This window comes from Aulonocara sp. 'chitande type north' Nkhata Bay, linkage group LG4 (assembly GCF_057382095.1).
Source record: "Aulonocara sp. 'chitande type north' Nkhata Bay isolate Kocher_YH1m ecotype deep benthic linkage group LG4, A_spYH_male_GT1.1, whole genome shotgun sequence".
Classification (NCBI taxonomy): Eukaryota; Metazoa; Chordata; class Actinopteri; order Cichliformes; family Cichlidae; genus Aulonocara; species Aulonocara sp. 'chitande type north' Nkhata Bay.
In genome coordinates this window covers 12,627,303-12,650,559 of record NC_141347.1, presented here as the reverse complement: position 1 = coordinate 12,650,559, position 23,257 = coordinate 12,627,303, and the positions used below count along the sequence as shown (strand labels likewise).

The 23,257-nt window shown below is 42.2% G+C and overlaps 2 protein-coding genes across 8 annotated transcripts in view; one reads left to right on the top strand and one right to left on the bottom strand.

Moving 5' to 3' along the window:
- Positions 1–3,169: 3,169 nt before the first annotated feature.
- On the top strand, positions 3,170–7,750 carry LOC147332085 (retinoic acid-induced protein 3). Its single transcript, XM_086288488.1, has 4 exons — positions 3,170–3,568; positions 4,222–5,422; positions 6,152–6,207; positions 6,350–7,750. The coding sequence occupies exons 2-4, from the start codon at positions 4,291–4,293 to the stop codon at positions 6,437–6,439; spliced, it is 1,278 nt and encodes a 425-aa protein (XP_086144614.1). The 5' UTR covers positions 3,170–3,568; positions 4,222–4,290; the 3' UTR covers positions 6,440–7,750.
- A 5,145-nt stretch (positions 7,751–12,895) lies between these two features.
- The window catches only part of LOC147332084 (RNA binding protein fox-1 homolog 2-like), a 52,052-nt gene continuing 41,690 nt past the window's right edge, over positions 12,896–23,257 (bottom strand). For 4 of the 7 annotated variants that reach the window (XM_086288484.1, XM_086288481.1, XM_086288485.1 and 1 more), the window contains 6 exons: positions 22,560–22,616; positions 22,097–22,244; positions 20,928–20,970; positions 16,807–16,910; positions 15,800–15,875; positions 12,896–13,754 (listed from right to left, as the gene is read on the bottom strand). In XM_086288484.1, coding sequence (XP_086144610.1) covers positions 13,710–13,754; positions 15,800–15,875; positions 16,807–16,910; positions 20,928–20,970; positions 22,097–22,244; positions 22,560–22,616 — 473 coding nt within the window. In that variant the 3' untranslated portion in view covers positions 12,896–13,709. Of the gene's footprint in view, positions 13,755–14,419; positions 14,504–15,799; positions 15,876–16,806; positions 16,911–20,449; positions 20,493–20,927; positions 20,971–22,096; positions 22,245–22,559; positions 22,617–23,257 lie in introns of those variants that run through there. The other 3 variants (XM_086288483.1, XM_086288482.1, XR_015128763.1) reach the window with 3 other exon arrangements.

The following is a 23,257-nucleotide window of genomic DNA, read 5'->3' as shown; positions in this document are numbered from 1 at the left end:
CGAGATGAACATTTCTTTATCACCATGTTGGTTACAAAAACACGGTGGTAAACAGGAAAGGTGGATCTGACTATAAACACCATGCACCCATTGGCTGATGATTTCTGATTGACAGGTCAATGATATGTCTTCCTGCTAAACGGTGTAAAACGGTTACGGTGGTCCCTCGCTATATGTTCACCGTTCGCAGCCTTCCTGTTTCACAGATTTTATTTGTGCAACTTTGCATGTTGGTTTTTTTTGTTGGTTTTTTTTGGGAAGTGCATTGTGTTCTGCGTCGTGATTGGCTGTAGACCACTGTCAATCAATCTCCTCGTGTCTCCAGTACAGTACAGAATGAGTTCAGCTTGTCAAATTTACATAAATCTTCGACCGCTAGCAGTGTGACTCTGAAGTGCTGCACTGTATGTTTGTAAGTTTTCTCCCCAACAAACACAACAATGTCGATTAAACATTTTGCACCATCAAAGGCAACCGTGGGGGCTTTGGTTTCATTGTATAATGCTGGACTTATTTTTCTACCAAGGTTTGAACTTTGAGAGTTTAAACAAGAGAGAAAATGTGAAAATGTTGATGCCTGTCTGAGAAAAGTGTATAAAGTGTGTAGTGTATAACAATAATAATAATAGTAGTTATAAAAAATAAAGCTGGCTACTTAATGGATTTCACCTATCACGGGTTATTTTTAGAACGTAACTCCCGCGATAAACGAGGGACCACTGTAGTACTTAAATTTTGTTACGTATAGATATCAAACACTGTCGATCACATCATTTTACAACAGTAACTAGAGTACGCTGCTGGTATACGGTTTGAATCAGACCTATCTGACAGACTCCAGTTTTTTCATGTAAACAGGGAGTCAGGGTTCTGTGCTGGCAGCTCTTTTTTTAACATTATACATGCTTTGTTTAGACAATATCATTAGGAAATGTTGCTTACATTTTTATTGCTATCCAGATGACACAAATTAATTAGTCAAACTACAGGAATGTCTTAAAGATACAAAGGTCTGGATTACCTCGAAATCCCTGTTTCTAAATTCTGACAAAACTGAGGTTATTCTACTCTGCCCTAAAAATTTAATGATGTCTAAGCAGATACTTACTCTGGATGGCACTACCTCAGCCTCCAGTAATGCTGTGAGTCATTTTTAATCAGGATATGCCCAACAATGTGCATATAAACAGGTATGTAGGACTGTGTTCTTTTATCTGTGCAGTATCTCTAAGATTAGAAACATCTTGTCTCAGAGTGATGCTGAAAAGCTAGTCCACCCATTTCTTCTAGGCTGGACTTTTTGTTTCCTTATTTTCAGGCTGTTCTAAAAGCTCGCTGAAAAGATTCTAGTTGATCCAGAATATTGAAGTACTGATGCATTCGTTTGTGTTTGTTCTTGCCTCTCTATGCTCTCCTTTTTCATCCCTTTTCTCCAATGTAACTGGTTGGAGCAGATGGCTGCCCCTCCCCCTCCCTGAGCCTGGTTCTACCGGAGGTTTTTTTCCTGTTCAAATTGAGTTTTTCCTTCTCGCTGTCTCCAAGTGCTTGCCCATAGGGATCTTCTGTAGGATCTTAACCTTACAACGTAAAGCACCCTGATGCAACTGTTGCTTTGAGTTGGTGCTATATAAATAATTAATATAAGTTAAAGAAAAATGTATTGATGAAAGATAAATTAATCTAAAACCTTTGTCTCGCTTCATTTGCTCTCCTTGCCAGAGAAGATGATCACAATACTCATTAGACTATTTTAGTGTCCCCCTTATGTCCCATAGAGCAACTGATATGCTAAACATTATACAGTATACAAAATACACTGTATAACTAATGAAACTTCTTTGCAGGCTATTAAAAGACTTCATGACATTTTGCTTACAGACAGCAAGTCCCAATTTAAATGCAAATATTTGTGCTCTCACATGAAAAATGGTTATTTTATTTGTGTTGAGGTTTTTATGTGCTCATTAGCACAGCTAGGAAGATTTTTGAATCTGGTGTTACAGTCGTATCAAAGTCTGCAGATTACAAAAAACTGGGGCACGAATCCACCAGCCATCACAAAATTTCACTGTATTTAGATTTTTTTTTTAAAAACTAAATGAAACATTAAAAAAAAGAGAAACTAATCAAAATAAATTAAAATTATCTACACTAAAAGACTTTAGTTTTAGGCTTTGGTGAATATGTTTATTGAGACTGGTATGACCACATGACAGTGAGTCAGCTCTGACTGTGTTTGTGTTGTACTCCAAACGTCTTCAAACTTGCTCCTGGCAAACATTAGAAATCAAAATGCTACACCCAACAGACTCTAAAGTGAAACTCGCAAACCCGAGAGAGAGAAAAACAACCGAAACACAACTGTGCTCAAAACAAACACTGTTGAGGATGTTGTGTAGAGTCTCAATGTAAACCTCGACAAGGTCTCAGTACAAGGAAACCATCGGGTCGCTAAACATCGATTCGGATTCCTTGGACTAATAAAACTGGGAATATGCTCAGTCATTGCTCTCCATCCAGTGCGAGAGAGTTTAATCAGATCCAAGTTGGTGGAGCACCTAAAATACAAGTTTACCTTCTCAATGCAGCAAGAAAGGCCCCAAAAAGTCTTAAAGACACACTTTCTGTCAGCATCCTTCAACACTGTCGCGCTTCCCAGACAGCGGGGTTGCCGAGTGTCTAATATGCACACAGACACTCCATGTACAACATATTGGTGCCTTTGAAACATTTATTCGAAGGAGATGTTTACATTGGCCAACATCCGTGTGCACACACCCTGCTCCTGCAACAAACCAGCTTACAAATGGAAAAAGTCCCTCTGGGCTTTAGAGCAAACTTTAGTTGAAGAGTGACTTAAGCTTCAGCTGAACACACCCTTAAACAATGTGCGTGTACAGGCATGAGCGGAGGTATTACGTATGGGCTTGCAACGGTGAAAAGCGTTCTCTGTTCCTGATGCAACCCTACTTGTGGCGAACTCGCCAATTTCAAGTGTTATGGCTGTGATTTACTAGTAACCAAGGAGACTGCTGCTCCTGTTCTGTATCCAGGTGATGGTGGGATGAGTCAGGCGGGCTCGCCCTAACGCCCTTGATTCTTACTTCTGCTGAGCTGTGACCCTGCACCTCAGGTGAAACACATGACCACATTATCAACAGACGGGATGCAAATTCTTATGGGAAATGAGATTCATAAATCTGGGAGGTGTGACTTCTCATCGCTTCCAGGTGTGCGGGAGCCCCACCTTAATCACAGGGAGGGACGCAGCGAAGCACAGCAGACGGGAGGGATCTAAAAGCCAAGAATTTGTGGAGGTACAGGTTTCCAACCTTCTAAGCAAGTTGAAAACAATCCTCTCCGGTGGTGCTTTTGGACCTCGTCCTTTTTTCCCCCTCTTCTCCCTTGTGCTCATTTCTCTGCCAGCAAGAGAAATGAGCACATCATCAAGATAAGAGGTGCAGAACATCAACAAGAGTTTACCGCAGCTTGAACGTCAGACTGAGACTAGTTGAGTGTAATTCGGAGGAGGTGGATCTGCTTATACTTGCATCCCAGAGGATAAAAGGTAAGTGTATTCGATAAAGGTTGGGTCAGGCTTGTGAATCTATTTATATTTTGATTTGATGTCTAATAATAGACATCAAAATAATGTTTGGAATTGGTAAAAACCTCTGTAACCCCCTGTGAGCAAGTGATGGGGCAAAGTTGAGGACACGAGGCCTTTTTATCCTGTGCTAAAACTGCCAAAAAGGTCATATTTAAATCTCTGGTGCTGGAACAAAGACTCCACTGTGTAATGCGGGAAGTGCTCCTCAGCTATCACAAGTGACTATCTGACTGTCTCTCACCTCTAATCTTAACTGGTTATAACCGGCAATCGTGTTGTGTGACGGCGCTCGCTACGTCTCCTTTTCTGTCCCGGCCTCGCCTCCATGTTGCAGCTAGTTTTTCCTCCAAGCTTTGCAACGGCTCATTCATTTCCCTGCTTTGTTCTGGCATGTTTATACACTCCCTTCTCCTCCTGTGCTCTTCACACGAGCTACTGTCAAACCTCTTCTTCCTTTTGTCTCTTCCATGCTGTGACCTCTGTCATGTTAGCTTCCATTTCACCATGCTTGATTTGCAGACTTTTAATGCGTTTCGGACAAACTTCTCCTCCCGACTGACAGTTTTGCAGTCAAACATGCGTGAAATGTATTTTACTCTTTTTTGTTTCAGGATTAAAGACCTGCCACATCAAAGGACGGTTAAACAAAGGAGGACTGAATCCTCGTGTGGATTACTATAATGAATATGGCCCTTTCATCCAAGAACCTGAAATCCCTTTCTCCCCTCCTGTTCCTCTTTTATGCCCCTCTCACCTGTCTGTGCCAGTCAGCCAACAGCACCTCAACCAGTACCACAACCACCACCACAACCGTTTCCTCAAATGTTACATCCCTGATCGGAGTCCGAGGCTGCGGCAACGGGCTGCATCCCATGTACAGGTATCTGTGTGACCGCCGGGCAGCATGGGGGATTGTGCTGGAGACCCTGGCCACTGCGGGCTTCCTGCTAAGTATAGGGCTCCTCTTAACCCTGCTGATCTGGTCCCTGTGTGTCTGCATCTCATCCCGCCATTATCGAAAAAGCAACATCGGAGGCATGGTGGCCTCCATGTCCCTGTTCCTGTTGGCCACGGCGGGGATCTTTGGCATCACCTTCTCTTTCATCATCAGTCTCACCCCGCAGACGTGCCCCACTAGGCTGTTCCTCTTTGGCGTGCTCTTCTCGCTGGCCTTCTCCTGCCTGCTGGCTCGCTGCCTTGCTCTGTTGGGCTTTGCAGCAGCTCGAGGCTGGGGAGAGCCTGCTGTGGCTCTGGGGCTCTTCACTGTGCAAGTTATCATTGCCACAGAGTGGCTGATCATCGTGTTGGTCCGGGATAACAAGCGCTGCGAGTACAGCCAGGGGGAATTCGTCATGCTACTGATCTACGTCCTGTGCTTACTGGCTATCAGCTTTATTCTTTCCCTGCACCTCCTGTGCCGCAATTATTGCACTTACAGCTACAGCTACACAGGACCCATCAACCAGCAAGGGAAGCTGCACAGTGGGCTGGTCTTCGTCACACTGCTTCTCTCTGCCTGCATCTGGGTGGTGTGGATCACTATGTTCACCAAGGGGAACCCCGAGCTGGGCCGTCGGCCAAATTGGGATGACCCAGTAATTAGCATTGCCTTGGTAGCAAATGGCTGGGTGTTACTGATTGGGCATGGGTTGTCCCAGGTCGCCTTCTTCTGCAATGGGGAAGTGAAGTCCAAGGATCTCCCTTTGAGCTTTGCAGGATGGACCAGCCCCAATGCTGATATGCCAGGACTAGGAAGCCAGAAGGAGGGGAGAGACAATGGAAGTTTTGAGAATGACTTGGAGAACAAGAGAGGTGAGATGCTGTTGTGTTGATTAAAAAAAGTGTGACTTACAGTTAGATGATTTGGGACATAAAGGTAATATGATTATTGAAATTATCTTTTGAAATTGACTATTTAAATCCTCACCGCATTCCTAACCACACCTGGTTGACTAGCAATCCAAGAGATATCTCATTTTCTTTGACAAAGACCTAAAAATACCAGTAAATATTCACATATGTACAATAGAGCTGGTAAACTAGAATTTTCGCATTTAAGGATTTATACTAAGTCACGTGTACGGAAGAATTCAGGATCGACCTGACAGTTTAAAAGATGTTCATCAGTACAAGCCTATTACTCTCATGACTTTATAGGATATGATGATTATTTAATAAAAGACCACCTGGGATCCACTCTAATCGGCAATGATTATTTCTTTTTAATCAATTTAATGCCCCACTTTTTTGCACTCCTCAAATCTACATCATCTAACTAAAGTTTGCGTGCACCACAGATCCATAAAGGATGTTGTTTCATTCTCATTTTAAAGGCGCAAAACCAGGAAAAAAACAGAATAGACTAACTATGATCAATAAGGACACATTAGCCAAATGGCTTTCCTCAAACATGAGGTAAAAATGAACCCAACCTTAGAAAATGACTCCTGATATCTGTCAGCTCAGCTCTCACTGTGCGCCTTTACGATGAACGCATATAATGTATATAATTAGCTGACTGTGTAACGCGTCTCCCTTCAGGCCGGAGAGCTGAGCAATCACTGCGATCGCCCTACGAGTCGGGATTCTCCATGACGGTGAGTACTGAAGGATAAACCATCCGACTCCTGCTGGTCCAACATTCAACAGTGTGACCTTTTAACTACGTGACTGAGCTATATTGTAGGATTAATTGGACTTTATCGAGGGTATTAATTGCAGCGATGTTTTGTGTTTCAGGAAATCGACACCAACAGAGATTACACCATTCCTCGCCCTCAGACTACCAACTACAATGAACCCTACGATGAATATTATGGACATGAATAAAACCTTATCTGAATAAGGCCTTACACACCTCATGGCCTAATTTGTACTTTAATGTGCAAAATGTAAATATTTTTAGTATTATAAGAAATGGTGTTTTAAGTGTGTTAGTAGGATTTAAAATCATATGTCGCCCCCAAAGAGAGCAGGCTCAGCAGCATGACTCATCTGCTTGAGTTTCATCATCGAGGCTGGACGGGTTCAGATAGTCCAGCTTTGTTCTGGCAAATCCACGGGGCGAATTCTCAACAGTGGGGCGTCTCAGTCACGGTGTGTGTGTTGCTACTCGGAGATGGCAGATAATAGCCCTGAGGTGACAGGAGGCGTGAAAGTGTCGCTTTGAAGGTGCCAAACTGCTGAGCAGAGACATCCACGAAGGAGCGAGAGAACAACTGAGAGGAACGAGAAGAGAGAACGAGGTGAGAAAGGAAAGGAAGGCGGGATCAGACGAAATGAGACAAGACAGGAGGAGATAGGACAGGAGATCCGTCAGCGCTGTGGGAGGGCTCGTGCCATCACTGATCAGCATCTTCATATTCAAAGTTACGTCACAGTTACACGTTTCTGCAAAACAACTGGAGTGATGTAGAAAGATACAACATAGGCATCTTTTTTACCCCGTAACACTTTAAAAATACGGCCTGAGGCCAAGTGCGTAATTCCTCTGTGATTAAACGGAATGTCAATACTTTATTATAACGTAATTATATTTACCTACAAATACTTAAAGGTAGGCACAAAGGAATAAGGGGATAACAAATCAGGGTTTTACAGAAAACAAAGAAAACCTTATACTGCAAGTAAAGCTAATTAGTGTGTAAGTAATTTTAGTAAATTTAAGCAGTGCATAAGGCATTATGAGTAGTGCACAGATTCTGCAAATTTGATGGTATTTGTTTTTTCTTGTAAGGCAGAAAAGTCCTCAACCCATTTATATTAGTAAAAGAAAAGCACAGTTGAATAACAGAACATCCATCCTGCAAATCAACATAATGAATATTAAATAAACAGGCAAGAAAAGCAAGATTAATCCACTCCATAATGCAGCCTGTGCTGAAAACTACAGTGTGTTTATGACATGTGATTTTTGTTTTTTTTTTCCTGTAAAAACCCAACTTGTTCTCACCTTATTCTAGTGTGCCTACCTCTAAGTATTTGTAACTAAATGTAATTACACTGTAACTTTAAAAAAAATGCACTAAAAGTCCATTCAATTACAGGAGAATTACGCTCTTAGTCACTTATTATAAAGTGTAACCTTTATTTTACAAATGCTTGCATAATGTGCTCAATAAAAAAAGACTTCTACATAAAGGATTTCGTTCTGTCAGAGCTCAGTCTTTTTTAATGTCCACTTAATAATTTGAATGCCTCCTTGCAGTAAACAAACACTTGTGTACAGGGAGCAGCCACCAGGGGGCAACGTCGTAACAAGTCATAGTAGATGACTAGGTAGATGTAAAACCTTTTTAGTAGCAACTATCATAGTCACGGTTTCATTTACAAGAGGCAGAATGTGCAATAAGAAATTCGTCCCTCTGTAATACACGGGAGAGAAGATGATTCAGTGTGCCATTTATTTTCTTGCCCCCTCCCTTCCTCCCTCCGATGGCCTGTAGTGATTTGCCATCCACAAAAGGTCAGTTCCCCACTTCAAAAGATGCAATCTCTCACACACCTCCTCCTCTGTCAGGCCTCTGCCTATTCTTCCAATTAGCCCAACTTCAATTACTCAGCGAGAGCATGCCATCAAATTGGCAATTGGCCTCTTGTGCATTAGTGCAATTAGCAGGGATATGAGGTTTCCTGCCACATCCAACCCATTTACGGCCATTAACTCTAGATGCAATTAAAGATTGTTCCAGTTTGTTTCCCCCTTGGCAGTGATGAGCAAGTTTGGAGGTGGTGGAAGAGCTTATCATACAGTAAATTTGGTCTGGAGGAGTAAAAACAAAAAGAAAAGAAAAGTCAAGAGTTAACTGCAACGTAGTACCGCTGAGCTGCGTTAAACGGTGGGCATGTGGCGCCTCCATCAATCACCCGGCTCGCGCCCCACAGAGGAGGCCACGTTTCTGGACTGTCTGAGCAGGGATTCTTTGGAAGCTTGTTATCTAAATATTGCAGCATTCAGTTGACTCCCCGACTTCTCATGTCTAATGAGAAACTCCCTTATCTCTGCTTGGTATAGGGTTTTGTTCCATTTAAAGCAAGCTCGCTCCTGATTGGATAACTTCACTTTAGACAAACACTGCAAAGAAAATGATAAGACTGACACAATCATGGGAAGGAAATAACATAATGGCTGCCAGCTCAACAAATCCAGAACCCTATCTGAGAATGTGCTCTATCACCTCCTGATAACTGTGAGGTAAGAGGGTCACTGCATCAAGAAGAAATGGGAGTCAGTGAGTGCCTTCAATTTCTGAGGATCCTTCAAAGTGTTTCTTTAGACAATGCCTGCCTTCTTCACTCATTCTCAGCTCAGTCCTTTTAAAAAACAGAATTTGTTTAGTTGAATCTATGAAAAATAGATAACATAGATAACAGTGTCCTTAAAAATGGACAAGTGGAGGACCAAAGAAGTGGCAAGGCTTGTAAAAATATATACGCCAGATGAGCAGTATGTGAAAGTCAGGTCCTTGAGACATATGAAAAAAGATCCAGACATGATGCAGGACCTGAGAGATGCATCTAGCCCTTCAGTTGATCAGTCTGCTGTTTGTGAAACGAGGGAGAAAAAGCTGAGGTCGCCAAAATACACAAGAACCTGACTGGAAATCAGTGGCAACTGGTCTGATGGAGTGATGGATCCAAATTTGACATTATTGGTCCAAATTGTTAATATGCAGAGAGGTCATCAGGACAAATGTATAACAGAGAGTGTCTACAGCCGGCCGTGGCTCTGACATGGTTGGGTTGCATTTCAGCCAGTGGTGTTGGAGCTTATCAAAGCTGAAGGAAACTGTGGATGCAGAAAAGTGCCACGAGATTTAGATCAAAATGTCTGATTGGCAACAGCTTCATTTTAAAGCACGACAATGATCCCAAACAGACTGCCAATGCAGTAAAAGCAGACCTGGATAGAGAAAAACACAGTGGAGCACCGTCAGTCATGGATTGGCCTCCCCCAGAGCCCGGACCTCAACATTACTGAAGCAGTGTGGGCTCATGTTGACAGAGAACAGAACAAAGCCAACATCCCAAGACGACCTTTGAATATCCTTCCATAAGCCTGGAGAACTATTCCTGAAGACTACTTAAAGAAATGACAAGAAAGTGTTGAATAAAGGTGGTCGACTTTCAAGCTTGTTAGAATCGTACAAACTCTGTTTTTGCCTTATAGACTGTAGTTACATGTATGTTTTCACAAGTCACTGCACCTATTTTGAATTTCCTAGCAAAATATTTAAAAACAGGAATGAAGGACAGCTCAAAACTTTTGCATAGTACTATATGCAATTCTCAAATTTGGATGTTTGGGGAAGAAAAAGTTCCTGGCTTCAGATTGTGATGCAGAGTGGATGTAAAGTTGATTCAGTTGCAGTTTTTAAACAGAGCTTAAATGTGTTTTCAACCCTCAGCTTCACGCAGCTCTCTCCTGCACTTCAGAAATAATGCACAGCAAGCATCTCCAGTTTCCAACCCACCTCTGTGCACTTTAAGGAACTGCAGCTCGGAAATTACTCAGGATTTGCTTAGTTTCAATAAATACACTAAATTTACTGGAGGTCATGTGGGAGCAGAACTGGGTGATCGTTTACGGAGCGAGAGGCAGGTATGAGTGCGAGGGCCTGCGACACTAAAGGCCAGAAAAGCTAATAACAAATCAAAGACGGGTATAAAAACCAAACAGTTTATTATTATATACATTCAATAATAATGAAGAGAATAAACAGAAGGCAGACACAAGAATGGCAAAATAAAACATTGTGAGAAAATACAAGTCACTTACTTAATTTTTAAAAAAAAAAATCACTTGGATAAATGAGCCTTTGAGAGCATGTGACAGGGAGGAGGAAAGGGAAAAAAACTTCACATGCAATTTAAACCCATTTATTAAACTGCTGTACAAAAACTCCCACTGGGCTGACTTCTTGAGTGCAGTGCAGGGAGTCGGGGTGTGGGGTGGGGGGCATCGGCAGCCAGCAGCTGAGGATGACTTTTGTTTTCAGTCCGTGTTCCTCGAGCGCACCTGTGCGGTTACTTCGCAGCTTTTCAAAATAGGATTAACTCCCAATTAGAGGAGGCAAAAAACCAAAACAACAACAACAAACAAACAAACAAACCAAAAAAAGCGAGTGAAAGCAGCTGCGCCGCGGTCGCTGCTCAACAACGGCGCCGTGACTGCAGCTTGTTGCCAGCTGGATGAGCGAGGCGGAGAGCTTTCTAAATGAGCATCTCTGTGGGCAGGTTCATAATAATAACAACACTAACACGGCTCTGCGCAGAAGCTTTTCACCGGGGTGGACTAATGCTGTTACTCTTAACATTTTAAGGGTTTTAATCTAAAAAAAAAAAAAAAAAACCACAGGGGGGACAGACAGGTGATTACCATGAGGACCACACAGCAGAGAGCATAGATAACCCAGGTGGACTGAAGTGGACTGGACTGCCCCCCCCAACCCTCCCCCACAATCCAGACACTGTGCAGGGCCTGAACCGAGAGCAGCCGTCACTGCTGTCACCCCGCATCACACATCATCCCAGGTTCTCTCTCTTTCTTACTCCCCCCGCTGTGTAAACACGCCACGCTCCACCTCGTCTTCCTCCTCCAGCACTGCGATTTGAGTTCATGCACAAAAAAGAAAAGAAAGACTCGACACCCTTCCTCTCTCGCAAAAAGCATGCATGCATAGCAACACTTGTGGTAATACTTGTAAGAAAAACAAAAAAACAAGGAGGTAATGCTCATCAAAAATACTCATTGGACCCACTGCACACAGTTTCACAATCATACAAAAACAAAATACCCCCCCACCCACCCTGTCCTTGCACTGTACTACCCCGCCTTCCCCCCAAAGAAAGGAGCAGAGTGAGAGGGAGAGACAGTGGGGGACGCTGTGATTCTGTCAGCTGATGATTAATGGCTCAGCTTCTCACCTTCACCAACACTGCCACAAAGTCCCTTCACTGACCGCCCACACATTGTTTCATTGTTCAAAAAAAAAAGGTGAACACTGCTGGGCCTCTGGACCCCTTTTGACATCATGCCGCCCCCCACCCTCCCCTCCTAATTTACTTTTTAATTTGGCCCTTCAGGAAAATGCACTTTGAAATATCCTCTCGGTCTACCTGCCTCTCCGTGCATCCCTCATGACTCCATCTGCTCTGATTTCCCTTGTCTGCAGCAAACACCTCTGCATCTGCACTGTGTCCTCATGTGTTAGTGCAAAAAAAGAAAAAGAAAAAAGAAAAGCTAATAAATGACACTTAAGACCAAATTAAACCCAGCAGTGTCATTATATTCTGCAGGCTGGATTAAAGGTGTATTCCCTGTCTTGCAGACATTGCTTTTATGACATTTCCCAGGGGTGCTGCTACGACGCTGTACAGCTTCAACCCACACATTAAAAAAAATAAAAATTACAGCTAAAGAATAAAGTAAAGGCAGAAAAACACAAAAATAAAAACAAAATACACAAGGACACACAAAAAAAGAAATGTGCTTTCCTCTGAAAATCTTTGGAACTGAAAAAAAGGCAAATAATAGCAATAACGACAACAACCACGTGAGAGTAAATGCAGATGCAACACATACAGGTCCTGCTGTGCCTTCAGGTGCACCAGGAAAGCTTTGAAAGTATTCAGAGTGAACCATCCCAGAGAGCATGATGAGGGGCCTAAGAGTTACATAATGATGTGAAAACCTAGTGAAAACACTGCATATAAATAGAAACAAAACCGATAATGAATCCCGTCTCTGTGCTTCCCTGCACTCTCTGCTCTGCCGAGTCGAGATCACACACCATTTCCCGAACGACGGCCAGGAGGGATCGGCGTCCGTTCGACTGACAGGTTATTTGTTTCCCAACGCGGGTGGTGCGGGTGCTGAAGCTAGTTCCACTCGTGTCCTGTGGATCTTTTTGATGTGATCGGCAGGAACGTCTGACGGTTTAGGAGATAGAAACGAGTCCTTTATTTCTCCTTTTGGAAGAAGCAGACTTAAGGACGAGGCCTTTAAAAAGACGGTCGTGATGTCTCCATGTTGGAGTTGCACTTGCAGTAATGACTGGAGTATGTGCAGGCGAGCATTAAGGACAAAAACTCAAAATCACTGAGCCACGTGGTGTTTTTTGTTTGTTTTTTCCGACATGATGACACGTCTGCGGCAGGCAAAACAAACGAGGTACTGCAGAAAAAAAAAGACCTTTTTTTCCTTGTCTTTTTTAAACAGTCTCTTTGTGTTTCCTTTTACATTTGGCCAGGACGTTTTAAACGTTAGAAAAAAGCCCCCCCTCCCCCCCCAAAGACATGCCATATAAGTTCGAAGTTATTAAGAGAACAAAAAAAGTGGTTTCTGTCAGAAGTTTCCTCCAGCTGAAAGTTGGATGTTCCAGCGTGGCAAAAACAAGAATAGCTCCTACATCCTCTGAATTTGATTCTTTTCTTTTTTTTCAGTATTACATGATACTAACATCAGAGGGATGTAGGGGGGAGCAGCTCTATGTCAACGTAGTGTTTAAAAACAGAAGTACCTTTTTCTAGTATCATTTAGTGAAGTCTGACACTAAAGGAAAGTGTAGAGGAATCTATACTTGGTGTTTAATGTAAGAGTGTGTGTGTGGTTAGGTCTGACAGGACAGTGGATAAACTGGAAGTCTGGATATTTTTAGGGACAAAAAAATTAAAAAAAAAAAAGATTTTGTAGTGTGCAGGATGTCATAGGAACAACAGCAGTCTGTCTCCTTCCAGGTCCTGTAGTGTTTTTTCTTAAAAAAACAAAAACAAATCTAACAAAAAGCATCCCAAACTGTGTCCTGTTGCTCCAGCTCTTTATACAAGGGATACACTCCTGGCAGTTTTTTTGTTTTGGGGGTTTTTGTCATCGTTTCCATGTCAGTGACGGACACAAAAGTACAGGAACTGAGTTTCAGTTGATGATGTGGCAATGACTTCTCTCGCCACAAGACAAAAAAAAGGGAAAAGAAAATAATAAAAGGGGTTGTTGCTATAATCTGCCTGCAGAAAAAAATGTAGGGGAGCTCCTGCCAAGCAAAGAGCCTGAAAAAGGGTTTTGGACCAAAGTGAAATTCCTTGGATGTGATTTGTGGTTTTAGTAAGGAGCAAACCTACTGTATCCAGCCCGGTATAAACTGGCCTGAAAGACACAGAAGGGACAACAGAGTCATGAAAGTAGACATATACACATAATTTAAGAAGAAGAAAAAAGTGCTGAATGCATCTATAAAAAGCTGCTATTACACCGCTTACAAGAAACGTACTGACTGAACTAGAATTCACCCAAGACCGCAAACGCCTCCATTTATTTGTTCTTCAGAAAAATTCAGTGACATAAATGCGGCGCGACATCTTGCAAAAAGATGGACGAGAAAAAAGTCGAGTGAGGTCACGACGTAGGATTTTCAATTCATGATTAACACGGTCAAAAAAACCCACACAATGCTATCATCAAAACTACAATATTTCACTGTCAACACTTACACATTTTGATGCTCTCTTTAAAAATAAAACCCATTTATGGTCTTGATGGGGGGGCAACACATTTTATAGCTGGTTTCAAATATCAAAATATTTTATTTAAAAAATACAGCTGATGATTCTCCCAACCAATCACACTTCAGAGTCCCTGATTCTAGCTTCCTCATGGAGGCTTTTATCAAACTCACAAAGTGAAATAGCTAATAAATTGAATTGCAAAATTTTTATTAAAAAAAAAAAAGAGTCCACATTGACGCCACAATGTACAGATTAAATATCTAACTCCTCATTTTTTTTCCCCAAGAGTTTTTCTTGTTCACTTACACAGATGTTTGTCAAATATCTCAGAATCACTGCATCGTGATAACTTCGTTATCTTATCCAAAACCCTTCAGTTGATCCAAAACACTGCAGTGACAAGAAAAGGCACATAATATTTGTCCTTCTCCTGACACACAAAGTCTTTAACAGTCAGGACCCATCTTATTTTAAAGACATCATACTATTATGGCGTTATTTTTGTGCCACTATTCTGAGCGCACGTAAAAAAAAAGTTTACAGGTGCAAGTGTTGCATTTTGAGGAGAAATTTATTGTATTTCGTCCAAAACTCAGGCATCTCTGAAAACGTTTAGAGCACTTTTGCAAATATGTGATGTCTTGATAAATCGAGCAGATATTAGAAGTTTACACAGCAACATTCTCACATGAAAATATCTTTAAAGTTTATTTTGTGACCCAGAAAGAGTAATATTTCAAACTCCGCCACTTTGTGTTCCTCTGCCACTGCCTCGTTTGAGCTTTGGATGAAATGCATTCTGGGATATTGCATTTTGTCATTCCGAGCTGATTGGAGACCAGAACAGCCAATCAGATATTTTTGCATCCAAGTCTGTGATTGGCTGGTTTTTGTGGCACAAATATAACAGTGTTCAGAAAGAGTTGAACGTGCACAGGCAGAAATGTTGAGAGCGTGAGCAACACATTGCGAGCAAGCGCAAATACAAAAACTGAGCGAGAGGAGCTGCTATTGTGTGTGTGTGTGTGTGTGTGTGTGTGTGTGTGTGTGTGTGTGTGTGTGTGTGTGTGTGTGGATAATAGCAAACACTGAAATACATTTTTTGCACGCAGCAATGAATTTTGTTCACTCAAATTCAGCTTTTCTTCGCTCAAAATAAATTTCTCCTCAAAATGCAACACTTGCACCTGCAAACTTTTTTTTACGTGCGCTCAGAATAGTGGCACGAAAATAACGCCATATACTATCACATTTTCCCAGTACACCACATGACCTTCATGCTGCAGGCTAACTTGGTGTTTCTAGAGTTTCTAAAAGTAGAATTTGAGGCAAAGCTTCAGCTTTCAGGCCCTTCTGCTGCTGAACCAGCTCCTATTTTGGAGTTGGTAGACTCTTGTTAAGATTAGTCTTCAAACTTTCAGCCATGGTGGATCAGGTGACCCTGAACCATCAGGGTCATACTGCTATAGGCTCAGACTGCTGGCTGACTGACTTCACGCTCCCCCCACTTCCTTTAAACAGGGAGTTCTTTGTTCCAACAGTCGCCTCATCAATAGATTGTTATGAGCTGGTGCTACATAAACAAAACTGAACTAAACTGAACATAATGTGTCGCACACCCAGTTATTCCATTATTCCCTCCCTACTGTTCTACTTATGTTGTAGAGCTTGTGTCCGTTTACTCACCATGGCTCCCACGCCGTAAGCAGCAGCCGCCGGAGCTAAAGCGTGGTATGGGTCTGTAGTGTACACCCGGCCATAACTGGGAACAAAAACACAAGAGATTACTTAACAAGGTCAAAATAAGTCTGGCAACTATGAACTTTGCTGTTGTCCTGTTTTGGAGAGCTTCCTTTCTAATCTCCCTTTGAACCCTAGCAGGCGGCCTAATTTTGAAACTTAAACGCAGGTTTAAAATCCACAGAAAGAATAAATGCATCTTTTGCAGTTGCTTCAGCACAAACAGAAGTGGACGATTACTTTTTTTACGCACAAAAATAAAACTGGTTGATGAGCATCTGTAGAAGAGCCCATTTTCAGTCATATATCGAAGTTATTTCCTCATTGTGCTACAAACCAGGCAACAGCAGCATTAATCCATCACACACTTTAAAATATATTTTATTTCTATCCAGTTAAAAGCTTCGCATAGGCCAACAGCACGTCAGCTAATGCAAATCAGCGTCCTGCCATGCAATACCTGTGCGCTGCCTGACATTAACCAGCCTGCAGAATTCGATTAACTCTAATAAAATTAAATGAATGAAAAGCGGATGAGGGGAAAGTCCTGGTACAGTCAAATGATAATTCTTCATGTCAACATTTTATTCTTTCCCCTCTTTCATCTTTTCTGGCTCTCCTGCGCACATAAGGAGCCACACATTGTGCAAACATTGGCTTGAAAGTGCAAATGCTCCCCCCACTGCGTCCCAATGACAAAAACCCTCAGATACAAGATTACATACAACTCTTACTGTTATCTTATCAAACTGTTATCCAACATAAGTGAACCTTAAATCCCCAAACTCGATTAAAAGTTTTCTCTCTTACTCAAAAAATAAAAAATAAATAAAAAAGCCCCTAAAACACAATGAAGGATCAGAGCCTTTCAGAATATTAACGCTTCACCTCGGGAGCTCTGCCGTACAGTTTAGCGTGTCTACGTGTATATTTGTGTCCTGCCTTGACCTCACCTGTCACTGTAGGCAGCAGCTGCAGCGGTTGCCCCGGTTACAGCCGCAGGCTGGGCGTAGCGATAAGCGGCGGCGGCGGCTGCAGCAGCAGCCGGGTAGCCTCCCTGAGAGAGACACATACAGCAGAGCTAACTCGCACGCCTCTGAGGAGGAAGATACCTGAGCTACGGTGTGTCAAGGAGGAGGGGCGGGAGAGATGCAACAAACTGACATTTGGTTCAGAAGTTACAAATACTTTCTTCTGTGTATTCAGAGCACAATTACTTTCTTATCGTCTACGATAAACATACAGTTTGTGTCAGTATATTGCATATGCATAGGGGGAAAAGGAGGAGGTGGTGGGGCGTGATGGAGGAAATGTTTTATCAGTGAGACAGGGAGAGGAAATTGGACTGTCGAAGTCGAGTTAGATTGTATTATTACCGCTACGGGAGAGGGGGAGGTAAAAAAAACAAGTAGTGGAAGATAAAATGCGCACACATCTGAGGCCGTATAGAAACCTCAGTGTCTTGGGAAGATTAAAGTAATGAACAGATACATCAAGAGGACTCCTACAGCTCTAAGGACACTAACGGATGCTAGTGTTGCATTTCCAGTGGTGATGGAGAGTATTTGCTTATGACAAAAACAATATTTGTTATTAGAAGTGTTTCTTTTGCATGGATTTAGAACAAAGACAACAGAGAGAAAGACTGAAAAAAGAAGGAAACAAAAAGGTCACACACACTGACACACCCACACAAGCCTAGACTGACACTAAAATCATCTCCTTGCACTGAGACTGCATGCATGACCCAAAATTACAATCCAGACCTCCTTAAAAAAAGAAAAACAAATAAAAAGAAACAAAACAATCCCACTGCATTTGGACCTGATCAGAATGGAGAATATCCAATCACAACAGAAACATCCCAGCATTCTCAGCGATGGCTACGAGACACGGACCAGAGGGAGGCAGGTGGGGTACAAAATGTTTATTAGTGGGAGAGAGCAAGGCTTTCTGGGTAAGTGGAGGGAAAGAAGGAGCAGTAAAACAGCACGCCGGCATGCAGCAGCTGATCAGCACATGCTTCAATAATCATCCTGGGGGTGTGCAGTTAATTCAGGAAGAGACCATGTTCTCCATTTCAGCTTGAGCCCCCTCTGGGCAGAAGGCTTTCAGGGCACTGACTAACGTTCACGGGACACTGCTGTAAAATCACAGCCTCAGATTTAGAAACAAAAAGTTTACAACACAAGGAACTTCGAGTTTATGATAATCTAATAATAATAATAATAATAATAATATGGTAGCATCCAATTGGAAATATAGTTTGTGTTTTAGTTTTTGGAAAACGCAGTACAGTCAAAGGTTTAGATATACTTGCAAAAGACATCTATGGTATATTAAAGCAGTACTGGGGCAATTATTTCTGCAGCCAAGTTTAAATAAACCTGATTATGTGAAAGCATATATTAAAACAACATTTCTGAAACAAAGTAGCACTAGAGTATCTGCATTCACCGCCTTATGGAAAAGGTGCAAAATACAATGATTTGTAAATCATTTACGGCTTATTTTCGATACAAAACATGAAATACTGAAACTGGGGAATGTTGCACCATGCTGCATCACCTTGTCCTGTAAAAAAAAAAAACTGTTTTGTGTCTGGACTGCAGGGAGGTCAGTTTAGCACCAGAGGGGTGTACTATGAACCATAATTAGTGGCTTAGTGGGCCACGTCGAGCTCCGAGTATGCTTTAAACTACATTTTGCACCATATACTGAGTAATTACTCGACAGATGCTGTACTTACTAAGCCACTAATCTACCTCGTTAGCTGTGAGATATTCCTTTAGTTGGTTTTCTAGCGTTACACAATTTTTCCAATCACTTGTTGTACCTGCTCCAAAACAAAACAGAAAAGTTTCTTGCCTAAAATTCAAAACTACAAACTTTTCAAACTACATCTCTCGGTTTCCTTTTAAATCATTTACAAATCATTGCACTCTTTTATTTGCATTTTAGGTCAAACTTTCTTAAAAAAACGAGTGATGCCAGGTCAAAAAACAGAAGCACAGGACAACCAGATGTCTGCTTGGTGGTGATGTGGAGGGGGAAATCTCAGCAAACCACTTCCTGCTGAGTTATGATCTGAATCACTAGATTCAGCATGATTTTCACTGAGTAAATTAGAGGCCTCAGTAGATTAAAATAAACAATAAATAAAAAGGGACATTGCTACCATATGAGCATGCTCAGTGCACGCCTCAGCCCTTGCCTCTGGTTTCAAAATAGCACGAGTCAGTCTCATGAGGTTAACCTGTACTGTACAGTCATGTCAAAAGCAGCGTTGTTTACTGGACTCTATGCAGTGCTGTGAAATGTTCAGTGTTATGCTTCCATTAAAGCCTGGATTATAAGCCGCTGGCCGAGAAGTTATACCTGTTATGCTTCTGGGTGCACATGTAGTTGGTGTGTTGCGATGTAAATTATCCATGGATGAGTCTGCACAGGCCCTCATGCCAATCATGTGATGATATTCAAAGTTTGGGTCTATGCATTTGTGAAATAGTGTTACATCCCAGTTAGATTGCTTTGTATTTGTGTGTGGATTGAAACGTGCTTGTGAGTCCTCAACAGTTAAACACAAATCACTCATTTGTGCACGTTTGTAAACCTTTTGAGGCAACTTTGTCTCCATATAGATTTTTGGCCATAATCCACAGCACCACGTTTTGTGAATTGGGTTTCTTTGCACCGTGGAGTCACAGAGTCACTCATCACAGGAAAAGGAGCAAATCAGCAGAATGGCTGAAAAAAAGAAGTATGAGCAAAACGCCTGCAAATCTAGACGAATAAAAGCAACGTTGTGAAGAAAAACAGGCCAAAATTCCTCCACGACGATGTGAGAGCCTGATCTCAGTAAACAGCTAAGGGCAAACAGAAAATGATCCAGTTATTGCTAAAGTTGGCGGTTTTCTTCACAGGACTGCACCGAGTGAAAACTTCTCTTTTCTACATGACTGTAGGCCACTGATACTTACTAAAAATACAGTCAGCTTTTGTAGCTTATTTTTGACCAGTCTGAGTTGTCCTTGTATCTACTGAGGGATCTAAAAAAGAACATTAAAAAAAACCCTCACTTGTTTTTCAAGTGACATAAAAAGTCGATTTCCTGCCGTCTCAAATAAAGAGCAGCTGTAGAAATAATTAAGGAGCCCAAACTGCAGTGATATAAGTGTGTCTGACAAGTGAATGCAAACATTTGACCAGAACTTTTACAACTGTATGCATACTGCCATCTTTTCCAACACGAGAACAAAATAAGAGCAGGTGTCATTTTCCACCAAAACTAGCCAACCAGACAAAAGAGACCAGGTTCTCTTTTGAGCAGGAAGAAAAGCACTCCATACAATTTAGTACTTTTAGTTAAAAAACAAAACAAAAACAAAGCTCTTTCCCACAACTGGAAAAGCAAGAACAAAAAAGAAAAATCAGTGAGTTAGTAAAAGAATAAAGCAAAATTCAAAGCAGCGGTAATTTTTAAAACAACTAAAAGACAACATGTTCCAGATCAGATCAGAAGATGATTCATAAGATCAGAGGAGGTAGTACAGTAAAACAATGCACACTCAGGGTTTGGTGTTGAGTTGACCCTACCTGAGGCAATCTGGGACTAAGGACTGAGTCCTGAAACACTAGTCTATAGAGAGAACAGAAACAACCGTTGTCAACCTGGATGCACACACGCACGCACACACTCATTCACTGACGCACGCTGCCGCATCCGCCTACAGAGCAGCCTTTGTAGTGGTGTTGTGGATCCCATCACACGATGTCATTTATTCAGTTTTATTTCATTTTTAAATGAACACAGCTGGTGCTCAGTTGTGTGATAACCAGCACGTTTGTCGACGAAAAACAACGCTCATGCACAAAAGACAAAGGACCTTGTGCAGGTATGTGGCATGTCGTGCTTCTAAAGAGTTCTCACCATTCACCATTATGGAGGCAGCTCTGTGCAGCGCATGACCGGACACACATGCAGAATCACCCCAAGAAGAAAAAAAAAAGAGCAGGAGAAAGCCGTGAGGGGAGGGACAGAGATGGTGTGTCGGTTGGAGGTGAATTTACTTACATATAAGTCTGCGGCTCCGTAAAACCCATCCTGATACACCACGCTGAGAGGAGGAGGAGAACATGGGAGGGGGAGAGAGAGAGAGAGGGGGACAGAGCGGAAGAAGAGCAGGAAGTGGAGGGTGCAGTGCGAACAGAGTGGTGCACGGTCCCAGAAACCCAGGGTGGATGGAGGTCACAACACAGCAAAATAGAGAAAAAGAGGGATCAGGTAGAGAGAGGGAGAAAAAGGAAGGAAGAGGGAGAGAGAGAGAGAGAGAGAGAGAGAGAGAAAAGTAGTTATTTCACACCCATGCAGCATGCAGAGGAAATACAAGTTCCATTTAAGCTCCACAACTGCATCTCAAAAACATTAAACAATACACTCGTGGGGCTAATACATAAAGGTTATTGAACTGAAATGAGACCATAAATGGCTATTGCTCCCCAGCGAGTAGAAAATCTGGCCAATAAAGGCCATTTTGAATAGATCGTTTTATGAGGAACGATGTCTGGGAGGTGTAGTTTTCAGTGGAGCACGTATGGAGAAGGTATTTCCTGCATCCCTCACCCACCCCACGCACAATTTCATCTCGTTTCGCTTTATTTAAATGTCATGTACAGACAAGCCACCGGTCAATTTGGCTTTGAACTGAATACGATCGCAGTCGCAACCCCCATTAGCCAATCATCGCAGCACAGCAACAACATGCACAGTGCACACACACTGAGGGAACAAAAAACGCAAAAACAAATCATGGTAAACGTGAATAATCTAAAGCAAATCTGTGCGCAAGGTGACTGCTGCTGTATAATGTCTGCATGTGGTCCGTGTGTGTTTATGCAAATCTGCTGACAGTAGGATCTATGTGTTTATTCAAATGAGGCTTCAATGGTGCAATCCCATCAGTGTGTCACACTCCACTGAATAGCTTGTAAACGGACTGACAATGTGCCAGTTGGACTGCTGAAGAGAGTGAAGTGTGAATAATGTTTGAGCATGAGGAGTGAATGAGCACAGCTGTGTTAAGCAGAGACCTGGTCAAACAGAATTTGGAAAATGACTCATGAGGTGATGCTCGGCGGATTTACCGAAGCACTAAACAAAACAGATCCTGATTTTTTTTTCTATATCCAGAATGAGCTTCAACAGCAACAGCTCTTGTTTATAAAGAGGCAGGTTATCCTCACCCAGGATAGGCAGGGATGGCAGGCTGCGGCACAGCGGCCCGCACAGCACTGTAGACGGGCCGGCCTCGGCCCCGGAGGTGGGCACCGCGAAATGCCGCTGCCGCTGTTGTGGCTGCTGCTGCTGCTGTAGGGTAGGGAAACCCTGGAACTGTAGGCGAGGAAGCAGATAAAGAGGACAGGAGAGGATTAAAGGAGGAAAGATGACAACCCAGGTAGGAAATGGGATGACAGTATATAAAACAAAGTGACACTCGGAATAAATTGAAAGAAAGGCAGAGGAACATTCCAACTATAACACAGAGGACTGTATCAATAAAACTGTCAGTGAGGAAGAATGCTGGGTGAGCAGTGCATTAATACAGATTAACAATCACAGTGTGACTAAAATGTAAAGTGGGGCTGTCACTCTACAGCCAGACAGACCATTTTTAGTGTGGCTTGAAGAGACAGAGATGGGCCTTACCTGCGTAGATCTCTGGTCCATACATAGCTCCCACCACAGGACTCAACTTCCACCCTGCTAATATAGATAAACAGGGGCCGTCTTTAAAGTGTTAATGCCTGTCGCATGCATAGTGCTACCCCTCAGCGACCTTGTAGAAGCACTTACGGTATGATAACAGTACCCCATCTGTTTTTACAGCAAAAATGGTTTATCCAGTATATTACATATGGTGTACTGTGGATATGTTCTGATATTCCCTTTTACTGCTGTCATCAGTTGCTTGCTATAAAGATCAGTTGCTGGTAAATCTACGAGAAGAAGCTGCTATTCAAACCTCCTGTTTGCAACGGCAACCAATCAAAACATAAAGAATACAATTCTTGTGTTATTCGTTTTTTTGGATGAACTGACCGACTGCACCAGGACCGATTATAAAATACATTTTGATTATTTAAGTTTCTTTTGTGAACTGTGAATGACGCAGAGCTCCGAGTGTTTTCACACCTGCAGTTTGTTTAGTTTGATCTGAATCAGTTAATGAGTTTGTAGCTTTTCCCTTTAGTTTGGTTTCTTTTACAAAAAAATGCATCACTACAAACCACGTTCAGTCAGATTATCAGGTGTGTCTGAGGCAGGAGAAACAAAAGTAAACGTGGGGAATATGGATTCATTTTACAGCTTGTTGCTAGCTCGCAATGACCGTTTGTACACTCTGT

Excerpts from the sequence above, each read along its gene's own strand:
- LOC147332085 (XM_086288488.1), top strand. The coding sequence starts at position 4,291 with ATGAATATGGCCCTTTCATCCAAGAACCTGAAATCCCTTTCTCCCCTC. Across the intron at positions 5,423-6,151 it reads TGACTTGGAGAACAAGAGAG|GCCGGAGAGCTGAGCAATCA; the intron begins GTGAGATGCTGT and ends GTCTCCCTTCAG. Across the intron at positions 6,208-6,349 it reads AGTCGGGATTCTCCATGACG|GAAATCGACACCAACAGAGA; the intron begins GTGAGTACTGAA and ends TTTGTGTTTCAG.